The sequence below is a fragment of the Gymnogyps californianus genome, chromosome 18 (assembly GCF_018139145.2).
Source record: "Gymnogyps californianus isolate 813 chromosome 18, ASM1813914v2, whole genome shotgun sequence".
NCBI lineage: Eukaryota > Metazoa > Chordata > Aves > Accipitriformes > Cathartidae > Gymnogyps > Gymnogyps californianus.
The window spans coordinates 11,675,493-11,699,470 of NC_059488.1; the positions used below are offsets into that span (position 1 = coordinate 11,675,493).

General features: G+C 47.9%; 1 protein-coding gene across 1 annotated transcript in view; it reads right to left on the minus strand.

Annotated features, from left to right (window-relative positions):
• Positions 1-4,454: 4,454 nt before the first annotated feature.
• NR6A1 (nuclear receptor subfamily 6 group A member 1) overlaps positions 4,455-23,978 on the minus strand; it is a 94,170-nt gene continuing 74,646 nt past the window's right edge. The window contains 9 exon segments of the mRNA XM_050908166.1: positions 4,455-4,543; positions 5,555-5,707; positions 7,959-8,080; positions 12,873-13,127; positions 13,846-13,945; positions 13,948-14,072; positions 14,960-15,117; positions 17,148-17,203; positions 22,062-22,292. Of these exon segments, the coding sequence (XP_050764123.1) occupies positions 4,455-4,543; positions 5,555-5,707; positions 7,959-8,080; positions 12,873-13,127; positions 13,846-13,945; positions 13,948-14,072; positions 14,960-15,117; positions 17,148-17,203; positions 22,062-22,292 (1,289 nt within the window).

The following is a 23,978-nucleotide window of genomic DNA, read 5'->3' on the forward strand; positions in this document are numbered from 1 at the left end:
AGCACTAGGAAAATGGGTGTTACTGGGGCAGCAGCTCGCCGGTACAGGTTGCCCCGCAGCCGGCAATCTGACTGACCACTTTGCACCGATCACCCTGAAAACGCCGTGTTCCCCCTTTGGTCTTTGCGCGACGGGAGACGGCAAAAGCTCAGGATTTAGGAATTACAGAAAAATCCAGAGCTGCACCCCGATGACCCAAAGCAAGCAGTGCCTCTGCACAGCACTGCGGGCTAGCAGGCACGAGATGAGAAAGACGAACGCCACTGGCATTATTAACAATTAGAAAGTAGCTAATGCGTATGCAAAACAGCTGGAGAGTTAGCTCCTGCTGCATCCATTTTGCCATGCCCAGAGCCCCTCAGTTTCGAGGTCCCTGGCATCTCTGAGCATCCTGGTCGTCCCTCCATCCCCCAGCCCTCGCGAGGGGCCGGGCATGCCGAGGACAAGGACTCGCTGCTGACACACACAGCGGGGTCAAAGCTCAGCTCACCGGACAGAAGCCTGACCCAAAGGCCGGCAGTGGAAGAAACTCCAGTCGTTTTCAAAAAGCTTTTGTTCAGGTCCTGGGGTCTTGCCACGTGAGCCGGGACTCAGCCCCATCAGCTGGCAGCAGCAATTTCTGCTCTGTTCTCTGTACTGGGTGACGAGCTTCCAGCTGTAAAACAGCACCTAGGATACCTCGGCAGAGTCCCTCTGAATATGTGAACCTAAGCACTTCAAATTTATGTCCCAAATCTCTGTTCAGATTAAAAGTAACTCTTCAGCTTTCCATCTGCACAAATGCTATGAAGGAGAGGAGGGGGTCAGTCAGCCAATTTATCTTTCAAATCGGGGATAAAAATTGACTTGTCATGGCAGAAAATTCTACCAAAGACTATTATTGTTGATTGATTCCTCTATGACAGAAGGTCAGATAAGCAAGAGCAGATAGATTCCGAAGATAATGAACTTCCCCCTACTAGCATTAAGCACAAATAAAATATGAGTCCCTGTAAACCGAATGTTACGTGAAGAATGGAACAAAAATTCCAACCTTTCCAGGGTGTCCTTCAAACCAAATTCACAAATACATCTAGTGACTGACCTAACGTCTCTACGTCTCTAGCTACATTCCTACCTTCTCATAATACCTGAGTTTGCAATGCAACACATACACTTTACCCTGTTTAAAAAACACAAGTCATTAGAGGACTTGGTGCAGAAGATACTAAGAATGACTGTCCAGTGAGCTAGATTCTGGTTCGGTACATTAGCTTCTTCCTTACTCGTCAGTTTAGTAAGGCTTTTTTACTCCCTACAACAAATGGGTTATTCGTTAACGGATACTGCTGCCAATCAACCTTTGTAAAATTTGCTTTATACAATAGGAAGTAGAACATTCCTGTCCATTCATCATCATAAATGAATTTAGGTTTTTTGTTGTTGTTGGTAGAGCATTGGTCTTGGGAGTCTATTTTGGATAAACACAGAATATCTAATAGATTATTTTTGTTGGGTATTTGGCAATAAGATGACCACTTTTATGTACACTAATTAAAACAAACTCTTATTCATCAACAGATTATAATAATTCAGTAACTGTAGAATAAAATCACTCCTATGCAATTTTAACAATTCCTTGAGTGTATAAAACAGCAAGCCAGAAGATAACCCGTAATAAAAAGATCATATCAAGCTATTTGGAAATTAAACTTAAAAGCTGAGAAATACTTTCTAACTTACAAACAGATATACTAAAAATCTTCCCATTTACACTTGAGGTATAGGCTGTATGCAGAAGGCTTTCCTGAGAAACACGCGCTTGACTCATTTTACAGTCAGAGAGTAAATGAGATTTACGGAACCACCTTTGGATTGTGAAGCTCTATCAAGCTGAACTGCTGCTGGGCCCAGCAGCTGTTACCCGTAACATCCTATTTAAATAATGAAAAATGAGCAACCAGTGGACTTTTGGAAAAGGGAAACCGTCAAGCTGGAAGATGCCCAAGCGGGATTGCAAAGCAGGCGATGCCGCTGTGGGGCTGCGGTCAGCCAGCAGCGGGTCTCCGAGGAGAGGTCTGACCGCAGCGGTCAGCACCCGGGACACGGCACAGCTGCTGACCCACCGAGAGATGTGCCAAGCCAGCGGGTCACAGCGTCTCCCGGGCTGCACCTGAGGGAGCACCCGCTGGGTGAAGGGGAAGGAAAGATGACTTCGGTGAATGAGATGTTTCTCCTGTTCACCATCACATTCCTCCCAGAGCAGCTCCAGCACCTCTGAGCAGCGCTCACTTTGTGCCACACAGCTGTCACCAGGACAAGACAAAAAGGTAGCAACCGGTCCTGCCTACCCCAAAGGAACAGAAGTTGTTTCCCAAAATATTTTTAAAACAGCATTCAAACATCTGTTGATGAACCCTCTTGGTACATAAACATCAGATTCATATCTAAGGACACAGCGAAGGAAATCCAGCCAGGGCGACACGGCTGCCTAGGAGAGTGGCTGAGTCTTCGAACGTTAATTCTTAATGAAGGAGATGAGAACAAGAGCATCTCATCCAACCTCCCCACCACCCCCACAAGCAGGAAGCCATGAGGTTACTTATGAGCACATCCAAGTTTATCTAAACACCAGCACTTAGCATTTACTCAAAGAGCTAACCAGTTGTCATTAAGAGCTCTGGGGCCCCCAACATAAGAAGGACATGGACCTGTTGGAGCGAGTCCAGAAGTGGGCCATGAAGATGATCAGAAGGCTGGAGCACCTCTGCTATGAAGACAGGCTGAGAGTTGGGGTTGTTCAGCCTGGAGAAGAGAAGGCTCCAGGGAGACCTTATAGCAGCCTTCCAGTACCTAAGGGGGCCTACAGGAAAGCTGGAGAGGAACTTTTTACAAGGGCATGTAGCAATAGGACAAGGAGTAATGGCTTTAAACTGAAAGAGGGTAGATTTAGATGAGATGTAAGGATGAAGTTCTTCACTGTGAGGGTGGTGAGGCACTGGAACAGGTTGCCCAGAGAAGTTGTGGATGCCTCCTCCCTGGAAGTGTTCACGGCCAGGTTGGACAGGGCTTTGAGCAACCTGGTCTGGTGGAAGGTGTCCCAGACCATGGCAGGGGAGTTGGAACTAGATGATCTTTAAGGTCCCTTCCAACCCAAATTATTCTATAATTCTATGATTAAACCAGTTCTCCATGCAGAGGAGTGGTGTGGAGGTTGCGAGATGGAAAATCCAAGCCTTGCAACACCTAGGACAGAACAGTTTACCAAGTACTGCGTTAAAACCATTTTTCCTGGTAAGAAGGGATTCCACAAGCAGCAGAACAGTCCTGGCAGGATACGACTATGGATCACGCATTCCCTGAGTCCAGCAGAGAAAGCCATGCCAGGGGACACTGGAGTCCCCTATCCTCGTTACACAGGTCACATTCAACCACAGGGTACGTTAACTGTTCCCAGAAACAGGCTGCTTGGGATTGCTGCAATGCCGAAGCCTCCTCAGCGGTCAGATACCACCTTGGAGGAATACACGAAAAGAGGCAATCCTGCCTCTTCTCTAAGTAGGTTTTTTCTGCTTTTGTGAACCTAAAATGGATGTTAAGGAAGTGATGAGAAATTACGTGTAGTTCTCTAGCAACAAGAGTACCTTTGTGTAACGCCAGGAGCCTGTTACTCACTGCAGCAACACAATTTCAGTCGAATGGAAAGGCGTTGCAGCAATAGTGAGAGGCCAGCTGGCCAGGCTGGGGTTGGGGGCAGAGCCCGCTCCCGCAGCTCCCAGGAGGGGACGGGGGCAGCGAGCCCCTCGCAGCTCGGGAGTGCCACGATCCCGCTGGGGCAGGATTCAGGGAAACCGCAGGAGCTACCGCCTGCATCTGAAAACTGCCAGGGGAAAAGAAACCAACGGGCTGGACAGAATTTTCCTTCTTCTCCACTCCCTGCCTTTTAAAAATTATTATTATATTTAAAGAAAAAAGCTTGGCACTTCTCTAACACCCACTTCTCCAAAATCGCCCATTTGGGATACTAACAGCTCTGTCGATGCGGTGAGGCCGTTTGCTCTCTATGACAAACGCTTTTGGATACTAATCATGGAAAGAGCAGTGCGCGAACAGCATCTTCTCCTTGAGGTAGTCTTAGTCATCTCGGTCCCCAGCCCCCAAATACAAAAGAACTAACCCTAACAAACACTGTAACATTAAACATCTTCACATTCTGTAAACCGCTGGAGAATGCATCTGCTGCATTCATACAGAACCATGTGCATTGTGTTGAAGATCATACATTCAACTCTGTCGTGAAATAAATATATAGGAAAAAGAGTAAAAAAACAAAAACAAACAAAAAAGATTCTTGCTACAATGGCAGGGACGCCCACCGCCCCGTCTCCTGCCTGGATCGCGTTTGCCCCTCTCCCGGGGTGAGCCAGCTCCCTGCCTGAGGCACAGCGTAAGGCACCGGCCGGGGCGAGCTGGGCTCACTCTTTGCTCACGCTCGTCTTGCAGGAATGTAGAACGGCCTTAAAAAGGAGAGGCAGCTGCTCCAGGGGGACATTCACCATTTTTCCTGGTAAGAAAAAAAACAGAATTAGCAGCCACTCCTGAATCAGATTTCAGAGACACCTAAGCCAGCAACGCTGGAGATGGTTTTACCTTGAACCTCTCAGAGAAACAGTTAATCATCCTACTGCTACATTAGACATTTGATATTCATTTGGACACAACAGGATTTATTATTTACTGAATGGAAAGCAAAATAAATGGGCAAAGTCAGATCAAAATGATTTCTCCACAATGGAGCAGTATTTATAGAAACTGGGAAAGACTAAATCCTGTCTCTCCTCAAACTCCCTTGTTGATCTCAATGAGTAAATTACGAGAGCTACTCTGTGATTATTATCTAGTTCATTACAACGGAGTAGGATGAAGCATACGGAGCCTTGACACAGGGAGGCAAGTATCTCCTTTGCCATAACATTCAGGAACAAACAATGTTTTAGTAACACCAGACCTTGTAGATCTCATTAGTGACACAACCGCATTTGAAAATTCACCTGCGGATTTCAGAGGTCCAGATGAGCTGAAACCTGTGGGTTACACTGCACAACTGCCCGCCGCTCTGCTCAGCGCCTGCTCCTCAATTAAGCAGCATTTCAGGGATCTCTCTCTTTCTTGTGAGATAACTACTCAAGCCAGGATTACACCCTTTTGAGACAAAATGCCTCCGAGTTGGGATTGAAAGGAAGAAAATAAAACGAGAACCTGACCAAAGTACCTAAGGGGCGGCAGGTCAGAGCAAGGCATGTCTTCTTGGGAGCAGGGGACTCAGGAGCGGGACGTAACGCCGCGTCCGCCAGCGTCACAGGGACAACTTGCAAAGAGCCAGTCTGGCTGGGTGAGCTAGGGCTGACGGGAGATCGGCTTGAAGGTGAGGGAGAAGCTTCGATAGAAAAAGGTCCCACACAAACATCCTCCACCAAAGTCGACAAGAATTTCACTGTTATAAATTGACTTTCTTTTAAAAGCAAATTTCCTAACTTGCACACGAGCCCAGTGGGAGAAGAGCGCAAAAAGTTACCTGCAATATATCGTATCTCTGGCAAACACATCATTAAATCCGGAAATCGGTTTGGCTGGTGTGGGTATTTGTACTCCGTGAAGTCCTGGCAAACATACCAATACCGCTTATTCAGCTGCTCCAGTTGGGACGCGTTAGTCAGACCCCTGATGTCTGAAAGCGAATATGATCAGAGTAATGAAAACATGACAAAAACATCCTAGAAGAGCAGCAGACTCGCACTTATTGCCATTTCTTCAGGGAAGACAAACCGTTTGCTAAAACTCTAAGCTAGGTCCCTGCTTCAGAGACTGGCTTCGAGTGCCCAGCTGGACAAATACTAAAATTCCCATCTCCCCTCCTGGCGTGCCGGCATCGCGGATGTGCCTTTACACGCGTGTCTGGGTACAGGATTTCCTTCCCCGAAAGACCAGGATGAGAGCAGCTAATGTCCTAAGCTGCTCGTCTGCAGAGCTCAATGGATGCTCTTGGAGATAACAGCTCCAGCAACCTTAAATCCCCGCCTGCCTGGTGTAAAGCAGCTGTGTGTCAAGGTTTAGTCCTCACAGCGGATTCAGCGTAATACTTCCTCAGACAGAAACATGTTGATTTTAGCTATATCATCTTGGCTGAGGAAAGCGCTCAACTCTATAATTCAAGGTATCATCATATTTCTCCCCATCTGCTTATGAATTATGTCATATGAGCTTTATAAACTTGTCAACTTCTTATTTTTAAATTTAGCTTTGCCAATGTCAGGCAACATACACAAAGGAAAAATGGACGTTTCCAAGCTATCAAACTGGCAGGAAGGCCCACTGCCACCGTTCAGCGTGATCAACGGCATCGGCACGCTGCCGGGGTCCTGGGAAGGATCCAGCGCGGCGGAGCAAGGAAGCTGCGGACCCTCGGTGCAAGCTCAGTATTGTAATACCATCTGACGGAAGAGGCATTTATCTACTGCCCAAAAGCTGACTTTTAAAAATAATTCTCAGGTATTTCACATAAAAAATTGCAAACTTCAACTAAAAATAAAAGAAGACAGGAAGTTAATGAAAATACATTTTGGAAAACAATGGAGACAGCTCGAGAAGTGTATTATCCAGTGTCAGGAAACTGCCCAGGGAAGCAAACCGGAACCTCAGCCCGGCACAGATTGAAGCGTCAGCACTATCTCCTGCTGGAAATGAGTGGGGGAGGAGAGAGCCTGCAGCACATTTTTACAGACTGCAACTATCTTTCACAGTACAAAAGGCTTTGGGGACATTTATTTCCAAAATTACAGCTGAACACCATCCATTAAGCATTTGCCTCTCAACAGTTTTCTTCATTTACAACACGAAGAAACGTCCTGCGCGGCCCCACAGGCGCAGGGCCACAACAAACGCCTGGGATCCACAAGCAGCGGATTGAGACAGCGTACAAGAGTGGAGACGGGGACAAGCACTACTGAGGAACAAAACCGTTCTACTCCAAACTATCTCAGCCCACTACAGTTGTCAGGAAACCACCAGGATCTTCGCACATGTTGAAGAATTACTCTGCATGGATTCTGAAATGGCCAGGGTCTTGCAGCAGCCTGGACTGCCAGCTTTAACGCACTGGTTAATCAACAGGAGGATACAGTCCCTTCTTAGGCAGAATTCATTGCCTGCACATAAATACTTCATTCGTGATTACTTTCCACTTTGAAGAGTGAGCATTAGGTATAGAATCTAAAAAGTAGGAAGCCAGCTAGGTGACCTAAGTATATATCCTGAAGGTAAATATTTTAATATCCTGAAGGTAAGTATTTTAAAGAGTCAGAAAAGCTCTAAAAAAAGGGAGGACTGGTTTTACAAATTCACCCTTTAAAGCAGAAAAATGAACAAATACATTTTCTAGTTGGGAATCTCTGAAAGGTTGTTATGCAAATAGTCAACGTTTACTTCAGAAAAAAAGAGTCATGCAAATTAACTGGTTTTAAAGTATCATTTAGTTAATTGCCTAAACAGTTACCTAAAGCAATAATACTTTCAGACGACACATCTTTGTCTGATAAAAAGTTTGTTAGCAGCTGGTACATCATCAGTCACCCAAACCTTATCCAGAAAGGTTTCACCAGCCTCTCTGCTCTGTTCTTATTCTGGTATCGGTACCCTTGGTACATTTGTAAAGTGACACACATACTGTCCTTGGTGCCTATATTTAAAGGCAATAAAAATTGGCTAAGAAAATGAATTCATTCACTTCCAGGATTTCTTCATGTACTCTGCACGGCGTATGGTCTGCACGATGGCAAACACATACAGAGAGGGTTCAGAGCTCGAGTCTCTCGTGGGTCTCGGACCCCTTCCTCCCATTTCTCATCAGGGAAGCAAAGACGGCTCAGACTGTTTCAGAGAATTTCTGCAGTGGGGCCGATACCTTCTCTTCGTCGACTCACCTTGATTTAGGAAGTTAATGGCTTTCATACACGCGTACTCCTCGTTGCTGACCTTCAACTGGTTAAATTTGCGAAAGAGGTAGATCAACCGCTCCATCACCTCCATCCCCTCTTCACTGAATCTGGAGGACAGAGATCACACATCAATGTATACAGGACACAGTCCGTACAATAAAGGCAAGGAGCTTATTAAAATAACTTCAGAGATTTTAACATCTTGCCAGAGAATAAAAAAAAAAATTATCATCAAAACTGCTTGGGCACCATTAAATTAAAGTAGAAGAAGAAAAATGACTCAGTCACAAACTTGACTGCTACACATATTTTAGCAAAAAAACATCTCTTGGTGATTCAGTTCATCGCCAGCCTGCTCTGACAGAGGAAAAGGTTTGATGGAGCCAGGAATATGCAAAAACTTCTTGTGTGCTTGTAGGCACACTGCTTTGCCTCTCTACGTTTGTATTTCCCCAGATTTCAGTGAGGATTGTGCCTCTGCACTTCGCTGGGCTAACGGGAGGTTTAACTACGCAGTCTGGGGAATGAGATGGGATTTCATAGAAATGTGGAGTGATACTTGTCTTGTAGGACATGAAAATATCCTGAACACCCGTTGTCCTGCCAGATGCAAGGGTCAGTAGGTATTCCCCCCCCGCCTGGTGTTGCACTGCATCTATCCGCAACAGAAAGCGGCTCACAGCCACGTTATACAGCACTGCGCCTTACTCCTGATGGATATTTTTGCAGGATAAAAACAATCCTTGGAGTGCTTCCCCCTGTTCAGAAGACAAGCTGCCCCCGGCAGCGTTTCACGTGTTCTTGCCCCTCACCACCTCGCACCTTTCTTCAATTTGTGCTTTCCACCCTTGGCAGCAACCCAACATAACCTGCGCTGGCCACCAGCAGAAACACCAACGCGCGCTGGGGGGCCTGGAGGTGTCCCCAGAGGTGTCCCCAACAGCTGTACAGCTGCACAGCACCCCGCATCCCACCCCGAGAGATCTGGGATTGGTGCTGCTTCACAGCACGTTACAGAGGAACGCTGGTTCCCTGCAACAAACGCACCCAACCCGATATCCAAGTTGTTGGTTTTAAACAAACCCCTCCATTCTGCAAAGCCGATAAATTAATTGTAACCTTTGCCTATAGAATCAGTGCAATGCCCAGGCTTTGGCTCTGCACAGCACATTTCAATGTATCAGCTGAGCAGAGCAGCACCCAAGCAGGGCTGCTCCGGCGGTGCAGGACTGCAGGAACACGGACCCCAGACCCTGCTGCACAGACACTGCCTCCCAAAACGAAGTCCATTTCCAACAGCAAAAGTGCCTACAGTTTCTTGTATCTGTAGAGTGCCGATGGAAATAGCCTTGTTTTAAACACTGAGGAATTACACTGACCCGTGTACAACCGCAGCGCACACTTCATTTATCTGACAGACAGGTGAGGAAGCTCACCTCCCGAAAATGCCCAGGAGTGACTCACAGAGATCCTGTACTTCCACACAGCCGTATTTACTGTCTGTTCGTTATGGTTTGTTAACTTCCCTCGGCTGAGAGCTTCTGGGGTGAGACATACTGCAGGAAGGCTGGGATCCTTCTCACAGATACAAATATACATGAAACCACGAATAACCAATGTTAAAGGGAGGGAAACTGCAGGCTGTGGTCTAAGGTTGAATCGTGCAGTCTAAGGAATGTATGCCGCTTCCTTCTAAACTTTCCCCCTCAAATAGGACACGTAGGATTCATTGCACTTAATAAATGCATATCAAGATCCAACCAGAAAAGCACTGCTGGTAGTGTGGACTGTCAGGGACCCTCCGCTGGGATCTGGATCCACCATCCATACCAGCCCTGGAGTATCTCACTAGGTACAGCCGCACTCACTTCTGAATCCTTGCCGTTTGCTGAAAAAAAGCTGCGCATTTCTCCTGAGCATCCACGCTTGCCAAGGGAAGCCGGTGACAGAGACGGGCAGGAGAGGGCACGCTGATGCACGGGGAATGTAAATCTCCCCAAAACCTCCTGGGAAATTGCCTGATGGAGATTTTGCAGGTGCAGAATGAGGTCCTCCTGCTGAAGGGAGTGCCGGGCTGCTTCTTCAGGAGCGACACCCCGCGTGTGCACCATGAAAAAGCCGTGGCGTAAGCAACAGGCAGAAGTGGAGCTGGAGGGCGCAGAGGGCTGCCAGTGCCCGCAGGCACGCTCTGGGACCATCCCACACGTGCCAACGGCCTCTCAGGAACACATCTCAGCAATACCCCCGGTTTCAAAGAAACCACATATTGCAAAAACGCTCAGAAGTAGGACAGAAGTGTTTAGGGAAGCTTCAGCTGCGCTCTGGCATTGTACAGCACAAAGAATAAGAGCACAGTCAGAAAGCCATCTTTGAATAGAACAAAAATAGAACCTTTTTCACTGAATAATACCTTATTTTGGCATGTGTGTTTGTTTACTTCAAAGTTATTTGTAAAATGCATGGTGGAGTTTGACCTCAGAGAAGTGAAAACAAGCTATTTGAACTCCAGGTCACTTCTTCAAGAAAGTAATATTGTAAGTGATGAAAGCCTTGTCGGCTAATCTAAAGTTGTACAAGTTTTCTTGCTCTCAAGTTGACATTAAAAATCTTGCAGGTGCAAGATTGCAAAGCTCAAGAAGTTAATGAGCACAAAGACCACTCAGTCGTCTGTTGGGTTTAATTGTTTTTAGAGCATGCACATTTTTACCAGCCACTCATCACTTCATAAATCCAGGAGAGCTCTTCTCTCATTCCTGCAGTTGAACTGTCTTAGTTTTCTGTGCATACTTTCCTCCCCCTTTCAAACAAAGCTGTTCTGTTTTTCACAGCCCTATTTCTTCTCAACGACTGACTCCTCCACACACTTTTCCTCGCAGTTTACACCAGGCAAGTTTCTGGCTGGGAGTTATCGGGATCAGCTGGGGAGGAGGGGGAAGGGAAGCGCTATCAGGAGTGCTGGGGGAGGTCAGGAATCTATTCATTTCATATTCATCTCCAGAAAAACAGCACAATAAAAGAAAACATTTGATCTAGCAGGCAAACAGAACATTTAGCCAGTTGTTAGAAGCGATTAAAACACAGGGTCTGGGGAGCTCATCCTATGCCTTCATTCGTCCCCTACCTAAGCATCAGCATTGCTCCTGTCATTTTGCTAAATAAGAACAGAAATTAACCCCAAAGCACCAGATCATTACAGCTTAGCGAGATTTCTTCAATCGGCTGTGAGAGGTAACGGACTTCGGTTTGCAATCATTACTGACCAATGCCAGAGCTCTCCAAAGAAACAGGCTCTTTGAGGAAACCCGTAAGTCGGACACCTCTCCAGAAGGGCCCCTCACAGATCCGACGGGTCCAGCTTTTCCACGAGTGCATCGGACAGGGAGGCTGGTACCCACAAACTATCCCACTGCCGCCTGCAGACAGTCAAGCTATGGCTGAACTACCACAAAGACAACTGGGAGGGAGCCACGCAGCTTGAGACCCCTCATCGGTGCAGCTTCCCACTAAATGGCTTTTTTGGTGTGCGTTTTCCCACGTTACTAATGACAATTAATGATACCTGAAAAGCTAAATCAGAAGAAGAGACTGCAGAAACATTCCGCCCCCAAGAACACCTATTTTCATCCATGTGCACAGATCTTCTCTGAAGGACTTTCGAGGCGACGAGCTCTGAACTGCCGGTTTCTGAAGAGCGAGGATTCCTCCTTTGTCTTGTTTTCTTACCTCTCGCTCAGTATTTATCGCAAATCCAAAATGAAACAAACACTTCTCTTTTGCGGCTCTGACCAGGACAGCAGGAACAAAAGGACGGCTGAATGCAGGAACAAGTGTTATTGTGGTTTTCTATGACCCTTACTGTTCCTCGCAGGAGCAGCACCAGATGCACGATGAATGGCCGGGCAGAACAGCGCCGCGCAGGAACCTGCCCCAGGAAATGAGACACCTGGGTCCAGCTCTCGGCTCCTCCACTCGCCTCCGCCGTGGTCTCAGCCAGCCAGCCCCTCCGCTTGTCGAAACAGACGCACAAAGGAACCTCAAAGAACCGTCAGATACCGCGATGGCCGAGGACCGCAGCAGTACTTTAAATCTCTGCTCATCAGACACTTAGATCGCCTGGTGACTCTTGCAAAAATCGCCAAGCCTCGCAAGGGCAGAGCGCAAACGGGGCAGATGTTAAAAGGGAGGGTGGGCAGCAGTTTCCGTAAATCCTACCTATTCTGCCATAATATTGTGAGGTTGTGAGTCTACTACCAAAAGGAGGATCTGTCTGGCACCAAGACTACAAAACAAAACACCCAAACCAAAAAACAACACCCTGACCAAAATGATAAATGAAAGGCAGGTTCCTCAGAGCATCAGATAGTATGTACTATGGAAAAAACAAGAGCTAAGTTGCAACATCTTTAACTTTATGTAATCAAAACAATGAAATAGCAATTAATAATGAGCACTTTGATAATACAGACAACCAGCTTTGTGAACAACCTTTCTGCTGGCCCAAAGGGTTTTTAAATAAGACCTTCCGTCCTGTATCTCAGGGTTACCCAAAGTGTTGGTTAGTTTTACTCTCCCCATAAAAAAGGCAGTTTGTAGGGCTGTGCTGGAGGACGACAGCATGGCTATGGGAACTTTAAAAAGCACCATACAGCACTATGCACCTTCCCCTGCCAAAGGAAGTTTTGATTTAACACTGACTAACCATGGCATACTTTCTAAGCCTGGAACCACCATTCCCTAAAAAATAGAAAAGGAAAACAGCAGCAGGTGAGGTGACCCATCCCCAAAGAGGTGGTTAGTTGGTCACAGGGCCAGAAACACACACCCGACCGCCATCCTCCTGATGGCTCCTCCATCTCTGGATCTCGCTCCCTTACCCGTGGGCTCAGCCCGACGTCTCACCTGTGCAGCTCGTCGTCAGAGGGAGAGTACTTGGAGGTGACATCCGCAAGGTCACCAAAGATCTGCTTGCTGTAAACAGTCAGCGAGGAGAGCAGGATCAGCTCCTGCCACGTCGAGCTGAGCAGGCAGGTATAGTCCTTGATGGAGAGTTCGCAGAAGAACGGCAGCTTCTTGATCCAAGCAATCTGCCTGAAAAGCAATTCATCCGCCAGACGACACAACAACGCAAACAGCTCTGCCTGAGTCACTTTATACCTGCAGGCACAGTTAATATGAAGGCATAAAAACAATTAACAACATTGAATGACATCATCAGACGAGGCACTTGAAAAGCAAGGCAAATGCCACAGGAATTCGTGTTCAAGTGCCCAGCGTGCCGGTGCCCAGTGTCACCAGGCAGCAGGAGCCACAATGGCCAGCACCCAGCCTGCCCGGCCAGGGCCTGCAAGGGGAGCCCCCCGGGACCCCTGGGGTCACCCATCCGGCCAGCACCCAGCCTGCCCGGCACGGGGCAGCTTGGCCTCAGAGACAGCCCTGCGGCTCTTGCCAACAGACAGACTACCCAGCTTTTTTCCACTCGTGTATTTTTCCAGCTACCGTGCTTATTACCAGGCCTTTTGTACAGTTAATGCAGTCTCAGGGCTGAAACCCATCGAACCCGCTCCCGCGCAGGCTCAGCCTGGAACCCCACGCAAGCTCCGTGCGTGCCAGTCCCAGCCCCAGGCAAGGGCACAGACCACCCACGGGACGGGGTCTCGTCTGCTGCTTGCGCTACGGCTGCGCCTTCTCCCAGGGGACGTGCCCCCCGTGCCGATGGGGCCCTGAACGCATGCAGCCAGCCGCCCCCCTCGCCGTCAGCAGCCCCTGCAGCACAAGCTGCAGCCGTGCGTGCAGGCAGGGACAGCCGGACCGAAAAGACAGCCAGGAACACGCAGCTCTGGGCAGCCGCTTGCACCACGCCGCGCACACTCACCCATCCTCAATGAGCATCGGCGTGCCGAGCGGCTCCAGGTCCTCTGCGGACACTAACTGATTGATAAGACTGTGCGACTGGGGGTCCAGGCTGCGCGTCTGGGGGGCATCAGAGCCGAGTGAGCAGAATAGCTAAAAAGGTGCGGGAGGTACTGATAGTGCGTGGACACCGGCGTCCCGATATATTGATCCCTGAGTGCAGCGAATCCATTCAGCTCCACGGACCTACTGGAAAAGGAAAAGCTTTTTAATATCCCCCCAAAATTCCACCCGATTCATTAAAACGTTGCATCCAGCTCCATCAGAAATGTTAATAAAAATAGAAAGGAAAAAACCAGAAGGGAAAATGCTTTTGTATTTAAACCCTACACTGGAAACAATTGAGAGTGTGCAGACCAGACGCCTTACACTTGCCTGACGTTGAGCCTGGCTCGGCACTAGTTCCGCTTAATGGAGATCTGGGAACTGCTGCTGAGCAGCCATTCGGAGAGTAAAACAGAAACCCAACTGTACAAAGCATTTCCACCCCAGCTTCCTTAAAGGGCCAGAATTTAGGGTTGTAAATTCAGTATTTACAGAGGCAGTGAACAGAAATATCTCCTTGCTTAAGATGCAACTGAAAGCAGATGGAATGCAAGTCTGAGATTCTCGCCATGTTTACAATCAAAGGCTGCATCAGGAGGCTAGCACTAACAGTAACTGACATTAATATAACACCATCAATTAGTAACCTAAATGGAGTAATTTATTTTCAAAATCTGAGCACTGTGCAGAAAAAGAGTTTATGCAGAATGAGCAGTGAAAGATAATCAAGTTCCCATGATCTGCAAAAAAAACTATCAATACAAATTAAAAGATGTATTTTAAATATAATTTTAACTCAACAGTGCCTTCTTTTTCATTTGCTCATGAGCATTTCACCTCCCAGTTCAATTCTTTTCAATCCAGTGGCTGTCTTTCTTAAAACACAATTAGAGATGTACAAATCTGCAGGATGCTCAGTTTGCACAAAGATGCACTCACGGTGTATTCTTCCTACATTGACCCAAAGTATCACTCAGGGAAAGAGAGTCAAGACTACTGTAATACGGAATTCTTCCAGGGGTCATTCCCACCTTGAAGATGGAGTAGAAACGGGTGAAGGCTGGTTGCTCTCAGAAACTCCATTTCCAGGGGAACTATGGTCACTGTCTCCGTTGTTGCTCCATGACATGTTTGCCTCTCCCTCAAATTCTTGCCCAGACATAATTCTCTCAATCTCTTCCTCTGATATCTGTCAAATACAGGACCATTATGGTTACCTCAGCTGAGAACAGAAATAAGGCAGAGCCTCGGTACATGAACACCTTGACTGTACAGCCATATCCAACAGAGCTGAAACCACCCTGCACCAGGAGAAACGCTCTGCCATTCCTGCAGGTATCACGTCTTTCCTTTACATTTAACAACGTACATGAAAAATTCTATTTACAGCTAATCGTGGTGACCTCCAGTGCCTGCAGTACAATTCAAGTGATGATAACACAGCAGACAGGAATGGACACATGAAAAGATGATGTCAAATACACACAGCAACGAGCCGTAAATCAGGCACTGTCACACAGTGAAAAACCCGGGAGTAATTGAGGCCAGTTCATCGGGAACATCGCTCAGTACTCGGCAGAGGTAAAGGCAAACGGAAGGTGGGGTAGGCTCTGGTTTGATAAAGCAATTGAGAGAGGCAAGGTGACACATAAAATTAGTCAGGAAAACGTTTACAGGGAATCATTGTTCACTGTTTTTCCCCAGATAAGAACCAGGTGGCACCTAAAGAAGTAATCAAGCATCTAATACTTAAAACGAGTATTGGAGAGTAATATATATGAAGCTAAAATGGACTAAAAAAAAAAAAAAAAAGGAGTTCACTTAAGTATAAAGTTTCAAGCAAGAGCTGGGTATGCTCCTGGAGAAGTGTTGCATCAGTAGTGGGGAAAATGCAACATAAAAGTTTCCGGTTTTTTTTTTTTTTTTAATTCTGTACATGTCCCTTAGCAAGGCTGTCACAAAATATGGAAAGATCTCGAGTTAACATGCTGCAAGAAAGTGCAGTGAACTCTGAACATCATTTTCAATAGCCAAACATTGCTTAGACAGTTTATTCCAGTCTTGTAAAGGTGTCAGAAAAACTCAGTAAGCTTACCCAGGTACAGAATCTGAAGAGTGCAACAGCTCAATAGCCTCACCCCAGGAAATGGAGTTGATGGCATAACCTACGGTCCAACATTGACCGATCACACAAGTCTCAGGTGAGCAAGGGCCAGCTCTGGCTAGCAAAGGCTGCTCTTTTACTACAGCTACATTGCTCAGAGAGGCAGTAAAAATTGTTACCTGGCCAGAAATTAAATGTTTATTCTTCTTTGACAGACCCACGCAGGCTTTAAGAATCAGTAACTAATGCTGTTATAAATACGATGTTTGCAACAGCAGAAAGTGTTCTATCATTACTAAGAGATTTTATTGTTCGAGCTAGGCTCTCTCTGACGCTGACCACAGGCATGGCCGCACTGTCTAATTCTTGCCTTTTTCTGGGTTCTCTATGGAAGATCTTACTGAGCAAGCAGGGCATCTGGTTGCTTGGCTTCTCATGGTTTGGTTTTGGACTGGGGCGAGTAGTCTCTTCATAGGCGCAGAGAGTCACAGAAAATGCTTTCAGTGTTATTTCTATTTTATTAAAATAAATAGTAAACTTTTAAAAGACCTCTTTTCTAGAAGTGAGCTGGAAATGGCCATCATTTCTCACGCGTGCAGTACAAGCTGTTGTGCTGAATTACCTCGCACTTTACAAGACATCTCCAGACAAGCTGCGCCATCAATCAGCGAGACATTTACTGGGTGCCCCGCTTGCAACAACTGAAGGAATTGCAGCAGGCAGCCCGTGAGATTTACTGGGAGCTGCGGAGGGACGGACGTCCTTGTGCTGCTCACAAAGGACAGAGCACCGTGATGGCCGGAGACTGCCCATGTATTCACGTAGGCACCCTGGGACTGCACCATGTCCCCTCCGGGGACAAGCAAGCACCAAGCTTTATTTACAAATCTACTGTTCACGAGATGTATTTCTAACGCTTGTGGAGAGTCAAAGCCCTGCTACGCCAGCAGAAGGCACAGGCAGGGCTGAGAAAGGCTCAGTCAAATGAACCCCAGCCCCGGCCCACCCCAAGCTGCTGCCACGGTCTGAGCCCACCACCGCGAGAGGAGCTGCGTGCCAACGCCAAGAGAGCAAAAGCTGAAGGGAACTGTGGAGAAACGGCTGGACATGCTTACCTGGACAGGTCCGATGCTTTTGTTTCTGCCTCCTGGCATGCCATCCTCTCTGATTGCTGAAAGAAAACAACCAAACCTTGGTGAGGAACACTACCGTTCGGTATTCTAGAAATACATAAGAAGGTATCTACTATTTTGAAAAAAATCTTTATGTCTTGAAAGATTCATTTTGTTCATCAAAGCAGTTTACACAGAAACCTCCAGTGCTTTCCAGGGCCCTGGAGAGCTCAAGCAGTACACACCATGATCCTCACCCCAAAGGGCATAAACACGTCGATGGGGCTACAAGCGTTACTCAGGGAGTTTAGTATTTCTTCACGGGATCCTTGAGTGACAGGTAATGAGGAATAGCAATCCTTTATCACAATTAATTCCACGATAATTTGAGATGGCACACAGAAAGCAACCCTACTTCACCTCCAGAAATAATGCAATGAATACCCACGACTGCTAGAAAATGAAATGCAAACGCTGGCGTTTCTAACTCCGCTGCCTGCAGCCCTGTGAACCACCACAAGCCAGACTCCACCTGGAGAGCCACCAACCAGTGCTGCCGACAACACAGAGACAAAGCACTCCTCTGGTAACTAGTAACACCGCTGTCACTTCAGAGGGTCAGACCTCCTACAGCTATCATGGAAAATGGAGGGGAGATGTTTTACCCAGCCGGTTGCTGGCAAAGCCGTTGTTTAAAATTCGAGTTACTAGACTGAGCCATGCAGTTCCACTTCAGAAGGGCAGCCTAGTTTCTCAACACAGCAGCTGCATTTTTAAGGCTCTTTCAACAATTTCCAGGGAGCTTCAGCAAGTCCAATTAAGGAGATTGTCCTGGAGCTGCTTCTCTACCTTCCTCTTCACTCTGCTTTTCTCTTAATTGGCAGAGCAGCTCTGCAGAAGCTGTCAGCATTCGAGGACCAACCCTGCTCCTCGTGCACCTCCTCTCCCGGGCCGGGTCCTCCTGTTTATCAGGTCCCAATCTCTTTCCCACTGCGACCTGGCCAGACTTGGCAGGAGTCTCTCCCCAGCTGCGCGGTGACCTTGCCGCTGCCGGCCGGCCTCACCCTGCTTGGCACATGGGGCTGCAGGAGGCCTTCCCGAAGCAGAAAAGGACACAAAATTTAAGGAAAAATTTCTGTACCAGAAAAGCCACACTGCCGCTGCTTGATTTTAGATATCCTCAGCTCAAATCATCCTTGTCTGCACTTGCAACTCGGGGATTACACACGCGGGTTCAGCTAAGGCAACTGTAGCAAGGCAGAGCTATGCACACCCTGCACTTGGACCTAAACTGCATTTTCCTGAATCATAACCACCTAGTCAAGCAATGCAAATCACTCCACAAAAGTGTCCTGATGATTTACAACTCTGCCAGTCCGTGACCAGCAGCACAGCGATCCCTGTGGCACCTTACAACAACGCGTTACGAGACCAGCAATACAGTTTTAATCCTTCTAATGCAAACTCTATCACCTCCATAGAACAGCAAATATTTTTATTTAAAATGCCAGAGAGCATTCATTTAAGCACACTGGAGAAGCCACAAACACAGGATATAAAACAATTATGGTTACCTTTTACATCATGCAAATCTCTTAAGATATAGCAAGACAACAAGCGCATTTTAACAAACAAAGCTGTTTATTTTCTGTGAAAGCTCTTTCCAAAAAACTTTAGTTTCTCATTAAAAAAAAGTGACTGTTGCAAAAGTAAGCCGTCGTGGTTAGCTCTCTGTTACTCCCTTTGTTTTGTTTTTTTTTTTAACTTAATGGAACTACAGTAACAGTTTTCCAGTTTTGGGGGAATTTCTCTAGTTTTCCAAGATATTTTATTGCTAATTGTGATTCAGAAGGCTTCTCAGCTAATTCCATTACGAGCCATGGACGTAAATTGTCTTGGTCTTTTGATTTCAAAGCGTAATTGTAGCAGACATTAGCTTACATGTTCCTTTTCTATATCCACATCATTTTACAGAACGCTTTGGAAAATTTGCCTCTGCAGAGTTTACAGTTCTTCTGAACCATGGAGACAACCATGGCTGGCCGTCACCAGGCTGGTCTTTATTCTCCCGGGGCCTTCTGCCTTGCGCACAAGCATGGCTGTAGCTCTATCCTCCAGCTCCCGTCACCCCAGCAGAGCTGCCCTCCCTGCTGAACTGGTTTGATGAGCTGCCTTTCAAACTGGCGACACTGCTGAGGGCAACGCTTTGCATGAACTCCTGCACTCTGAACTCAAACCCGGTAAAACCTTCAAGCCCTGTGTGCTAGGAGGAGTTTGTAGCTTGGCCGTGCAGGTCCTTGTAGCAGCGGGTGCCATTTCAGCCAGAGCTCTATCCAAGGCATCAGCCAAGCTCATGCATGTTATCTTTAAGATTGCTGATATTTTTCAACAACTGGAGGTTAAACGAACCCCATTACTCTTGACGCAGTTACCGTCGCTCCAGCAGCTCTCTGCTGGCCAGTGGTTCGATGTTCTCCAGACTGCCTTGCCGGACCCACCAGGCACAGCATCCGACAGCAAGATTTACAGGATGCAAACTGGCTTTGTTTAGTTTTGTAAATTCTTACAGCCATTCCTAGCTTAAATGGAAGAAGAACCCCCACACTTGCGAGGTGCTCGGCACCGCCTCGTATCTGCTGCGATACTTGAGTATCAGCAAAGACACACGTTTTGCTGCGAAGCGCAGCCTTCGTGGACCAGCACTATTCCCTGCTGCTTCCAGCTCGGATTTTGAGCTCCCCGTGTCTGTGTCTCCCAGATCACAGTACATTCAAGATGCTTATCTTAAATGGGATTTTTGGAAGTCTTGCTAGTTGCACAACCTAGCCAAGATCTGCAACAAAATGTAGTAATGTTTTTGCTGGTGGTCCGTCAAAAAAGGCTTCAAGAGACCTGGATGGTTCCAAAACACAGATGCACTCTCCAGAAGAGCTGTCTTGGTACAGGGCTGCGTGACAGTCAGTCTCCTCAAAGCTGGTTTTCCTTCAAATGTTGACCTCTGTGCCTTGTCTGAATTCAAAAATAACTATATTTAGAGCTAGTTATGAAGTAACTTTGCAACTCAGTTACGCAATAATTTGGGCACCACGGCAGGAAGAAAACGCTCCTTAACCTCACGCTCCCGGCCGCCGGTCGCTGCCTGCGGACCGCCGCATCCTCAGCTGAGCCGCCGGCTGCGAGGGACAGGCATGCCGTTCCTGGGGGAAGAAAGAAGGGCGGGCAGCGGGGCGGGCAGCGGGGCGGGCAGCGGGGCGGGCAGCGGGGCGGGCAGCGGGGCGGGCAGCGGGGCGGGCAGCGGGGCGGCAGGTGGCGCTCCGCCCCCGCGGGTGAGCCGCGCCCGCCACCTGCCGGCACCGGGGCGCGTGCTGCCGGCACCGGCAACGCCAGGGCCCGCAGGCAGGCAGGCAGGCAGGCAGGCAAGGAGGCAGGCAGGCAGGCAGGCGGCGAGAGATGGGGCGTCGGGAGATGCAGGCGGGCAGCAGGCCTGAAGAGGGTCTGGATGCCTCCGAGGGTCTGGATGCCTCCCAGGCGCTGGCTGCCCTGCCCGGCTCCGGCAACCACGCAGAGCCGGAGGAGAGAGCTTAGAGAAACGTAAGCAACATACCCCGATTTATAAAATCCTGACGACAAGCGCTGAGCAGTTCACACTACAGACACTTAAAACAAATAAACCCAGCCAGCGCTTCTGGTCACCCAGAACTACACTCTTCAGGTAAAAGATTACCAGGCACTAGGTTGCCTTCCCCATCAAATAAAACTCCCAAAGATAATTTGTAATCAAAGCAGTCAGGAGATAAGCTTTCCATCTCAGCTCCAAGATACATTTTCTAAGGAAGATCCTGGTGGATTTGCAGTGAATTTATGGAAGTTTTAGTGCTTTTGACAGGCGGCTTTCATATGAACGATGACACTAAAGGCATCAATAGCTACATTTAAAAAACATGAGATGACACTTCTGTTTCGCGGCCAGGAAGGGGTCCCCCCCGCTGTCCCACCTGCACGTCCAGGAGGGAGTGCGAGCAGCCCCTGTGCTACAGCAGCACCCGCTTCTGCTCAGACTCCTGTTTGTTGCCATTAAACCAAGAAATCTCTGCTTTTAATGGGTAACAACATTTCTAGAGATTAAAAAGTCAAAAGATTGGAGTGAAGAGTAGAGATGTGACACTGAAATAAATCCCAGTCTATTTTATATTATTAATTTCTGAGCTACTTAATATCTTCTATCCTGAAGATGATACCGTAGCATTTCATCACCTCTGCACACATGGGGACTAAGGGGTGGCTGTCCCTAACCCAGCACAGCTTCTTCTCCAGATCGCACTTGTCTCCTCAGTGACCTCGTACCTGGCAAAACCACCTTCGGCATTCCGCAGCTCCATGCACTGCTGCCAGGAGCTGTGTGTCATCAACCAGAGACGGGCAGTAAGTGAAGACCCTCACACCTTATCACTGGGCAGCAACTGCAGGTCTAAGCTCCCACGATAATGAACAGGTAAAGTCTGACTCTGATCTCTTGGGACTTTAAAAGCCTCTTTAAATGCATTCATTTTTGCCACATTAGTACATTGAAGCGTAGAAACAGTGACCACCTCGCTCAGGATAAATGCAAGGAGAGATCCGCCAGGAAGGACAGTAACAAACTGTTACCTTCCCTGAAAAAAAGGGATCACAACAATCAGTTCTCCAAATATTTATACGTGCTTTCAATTCATACAGATTTTTCCTCCAATACAGTAACAAAGTAATTCAGGAAGAACTTTTTATCCACGCGTAATTTTGCTGAAGTTTCACTTTTTCTTGTCAAGAATTTGAGAGGCAGAACTGCAATACAAAATGGCAGCTGAGGAAGGGTAGCATGCATTGCTAACACTGGCCCCAATCTGTACCTCCACCGCTGAAAAGCCCAGTTTTCTTTACCTTTTCGGTTCATCCCCATCTGGAGGCATTTGAGCAGCCGGCAGTACTGGCATCTGTTGCGCTGTTTGCGTGACATGACGCAGTTCTTGTCTCGACTGCATCTGTAAACCCGCTTGTTGCAGATGCTCCTTTTGAAGAACCCCTTGCAGCCCTCGCAGGAGATGATCCCATAGTGCAGCCCCGTAGCTCTGTCCCCGCAGATCAGGCAGGTTCGCTGATCCACCCGCTCATCTGCAAGAGAAGAGGAAAGCCCTTGTGCTCAACAAAACGGCTTCACCCAGCGATCAGAAACTCTCCCGAGGGGACTGGGAAAAATTCGGCACCCCGTGGCCTGCCCGGATAGACGCCCTCAAAGCAGAGCACGGCACAGGCGCTCACCCAGAAACGCCGGTCTCGGCAGCCCGGCACAGCCCGGCCAGAGGTGCTGCCGGCACGAGGCTCCTCACCGCCTTTACTCGGTCAGCAGAGCAAGGTGTGCAGAAGGGTTTGCCTCCAGCTCTGGAGCTTCACAGGCCTGCCACAAATCCAGTTCCACAACTACTAATAAAATCGTTTCAATTCAATATACTCATAAGATATTAAGTCCAGAAATTCTCAACAGTGGCAAGAAGAATGAAGAAAAGTAAACCCCAAGTTTGTTTAAAAAGCAGCCTCTCAGAAATGCCTTTAGTCACACAATTTATCAGAAATGAAAGCAGTTTGGGAAACAAAGCGCCGTTTAGATCGCGAGGAGCACACGTTACAGCCGTAAGAGGCCACGTCGCTGCAGTGCCTGCCTCTGCCACAGATCAGGGTCTCCTCCCTCCATGGAAAGGGCATCAAACCCATCACCCAGGGGCCAAACGAGTCCCCGAGCAGCTTCCCTGGCACTACCTTATGTATTCCCTTAACGAAGAACAGAGATGAGAGCAAAGAAATGGATGATCTTTTCTCATCAGCCTGGCACAAGCATGCTGTGCTGCTCCTGACGTTTATTTTATTCCCAATTTTCAGGTTTTTCTCCGAACGCTCCACTCGGTGCCTGGTGGTGCCAGCACCCGCTGCGGGCACGCAGTAGGAAAACCCTTGAGTTTCTGTAAGGTCAGGTTTGACAAAGAGGCAGCTGGCTGTCAGGCTCGTGCGGATCCATCGCACAGCACCGGAGAGCAGCAGCACATGGCTGCAAGGGGAGGCTCCATCTTTCACTTTCCCAGCCCTGGGACAGGACCCTTGGAGCGGGGGCGAGAGCGCGGCTCTCCCTGGCAGCCTCCACCGAACTTCGTGCTGTTGTTAGCAGAGAGGAACAGGAACCTTGAGGGAAAAAAGGGTTTAAAGTGCCCTACCTCAACTGCACAGAGCAGGGTGTGCAAATAGAGAAATCGTGCCTGGCAGACACCAATGAACACGAAATACTGTCACACCTCGCATATTCCCGGGGGCAGGAGAGGGACTCGCTCACCTCCTCCCTTCCTCCTGCAGCTCCAGCAGCGCCAGCAAAAGCCTCATGGCACAAGTCACCACCCAGAACCCAAGTGAACTATGTTACTCATTATTAAAGAAACGATGGTACGGTTAAGCCACAATGACGTGATTTTACTGTTCCTTTTCCAAATCTTTGGAAGGCATTTGGATGGCTAAAATGTAAATCGCAGGACTGCCAGCAACAGGAGCTGTCACATTAAATTCAGTATCTTAAGACTCTAACATTGCCTCTGAGACAGAGCAGGGATGATGCACAGCTCAGTGAGAACCTGTGAGCAGGCAGCGATCTCTGCAGACACCGATGTCAAACGGAAAGGAAAAAGTAAATGACGGCTGAAGAGACCCAGGTAGTGAACCCAGATAGATCCTCGTTACCTTGCATCTGCACAGGGAGGCTTAAACCTTGCTTCACATTAACAGTCAGCTACACTTAAAATAATGCCAGCAAGTTGCACC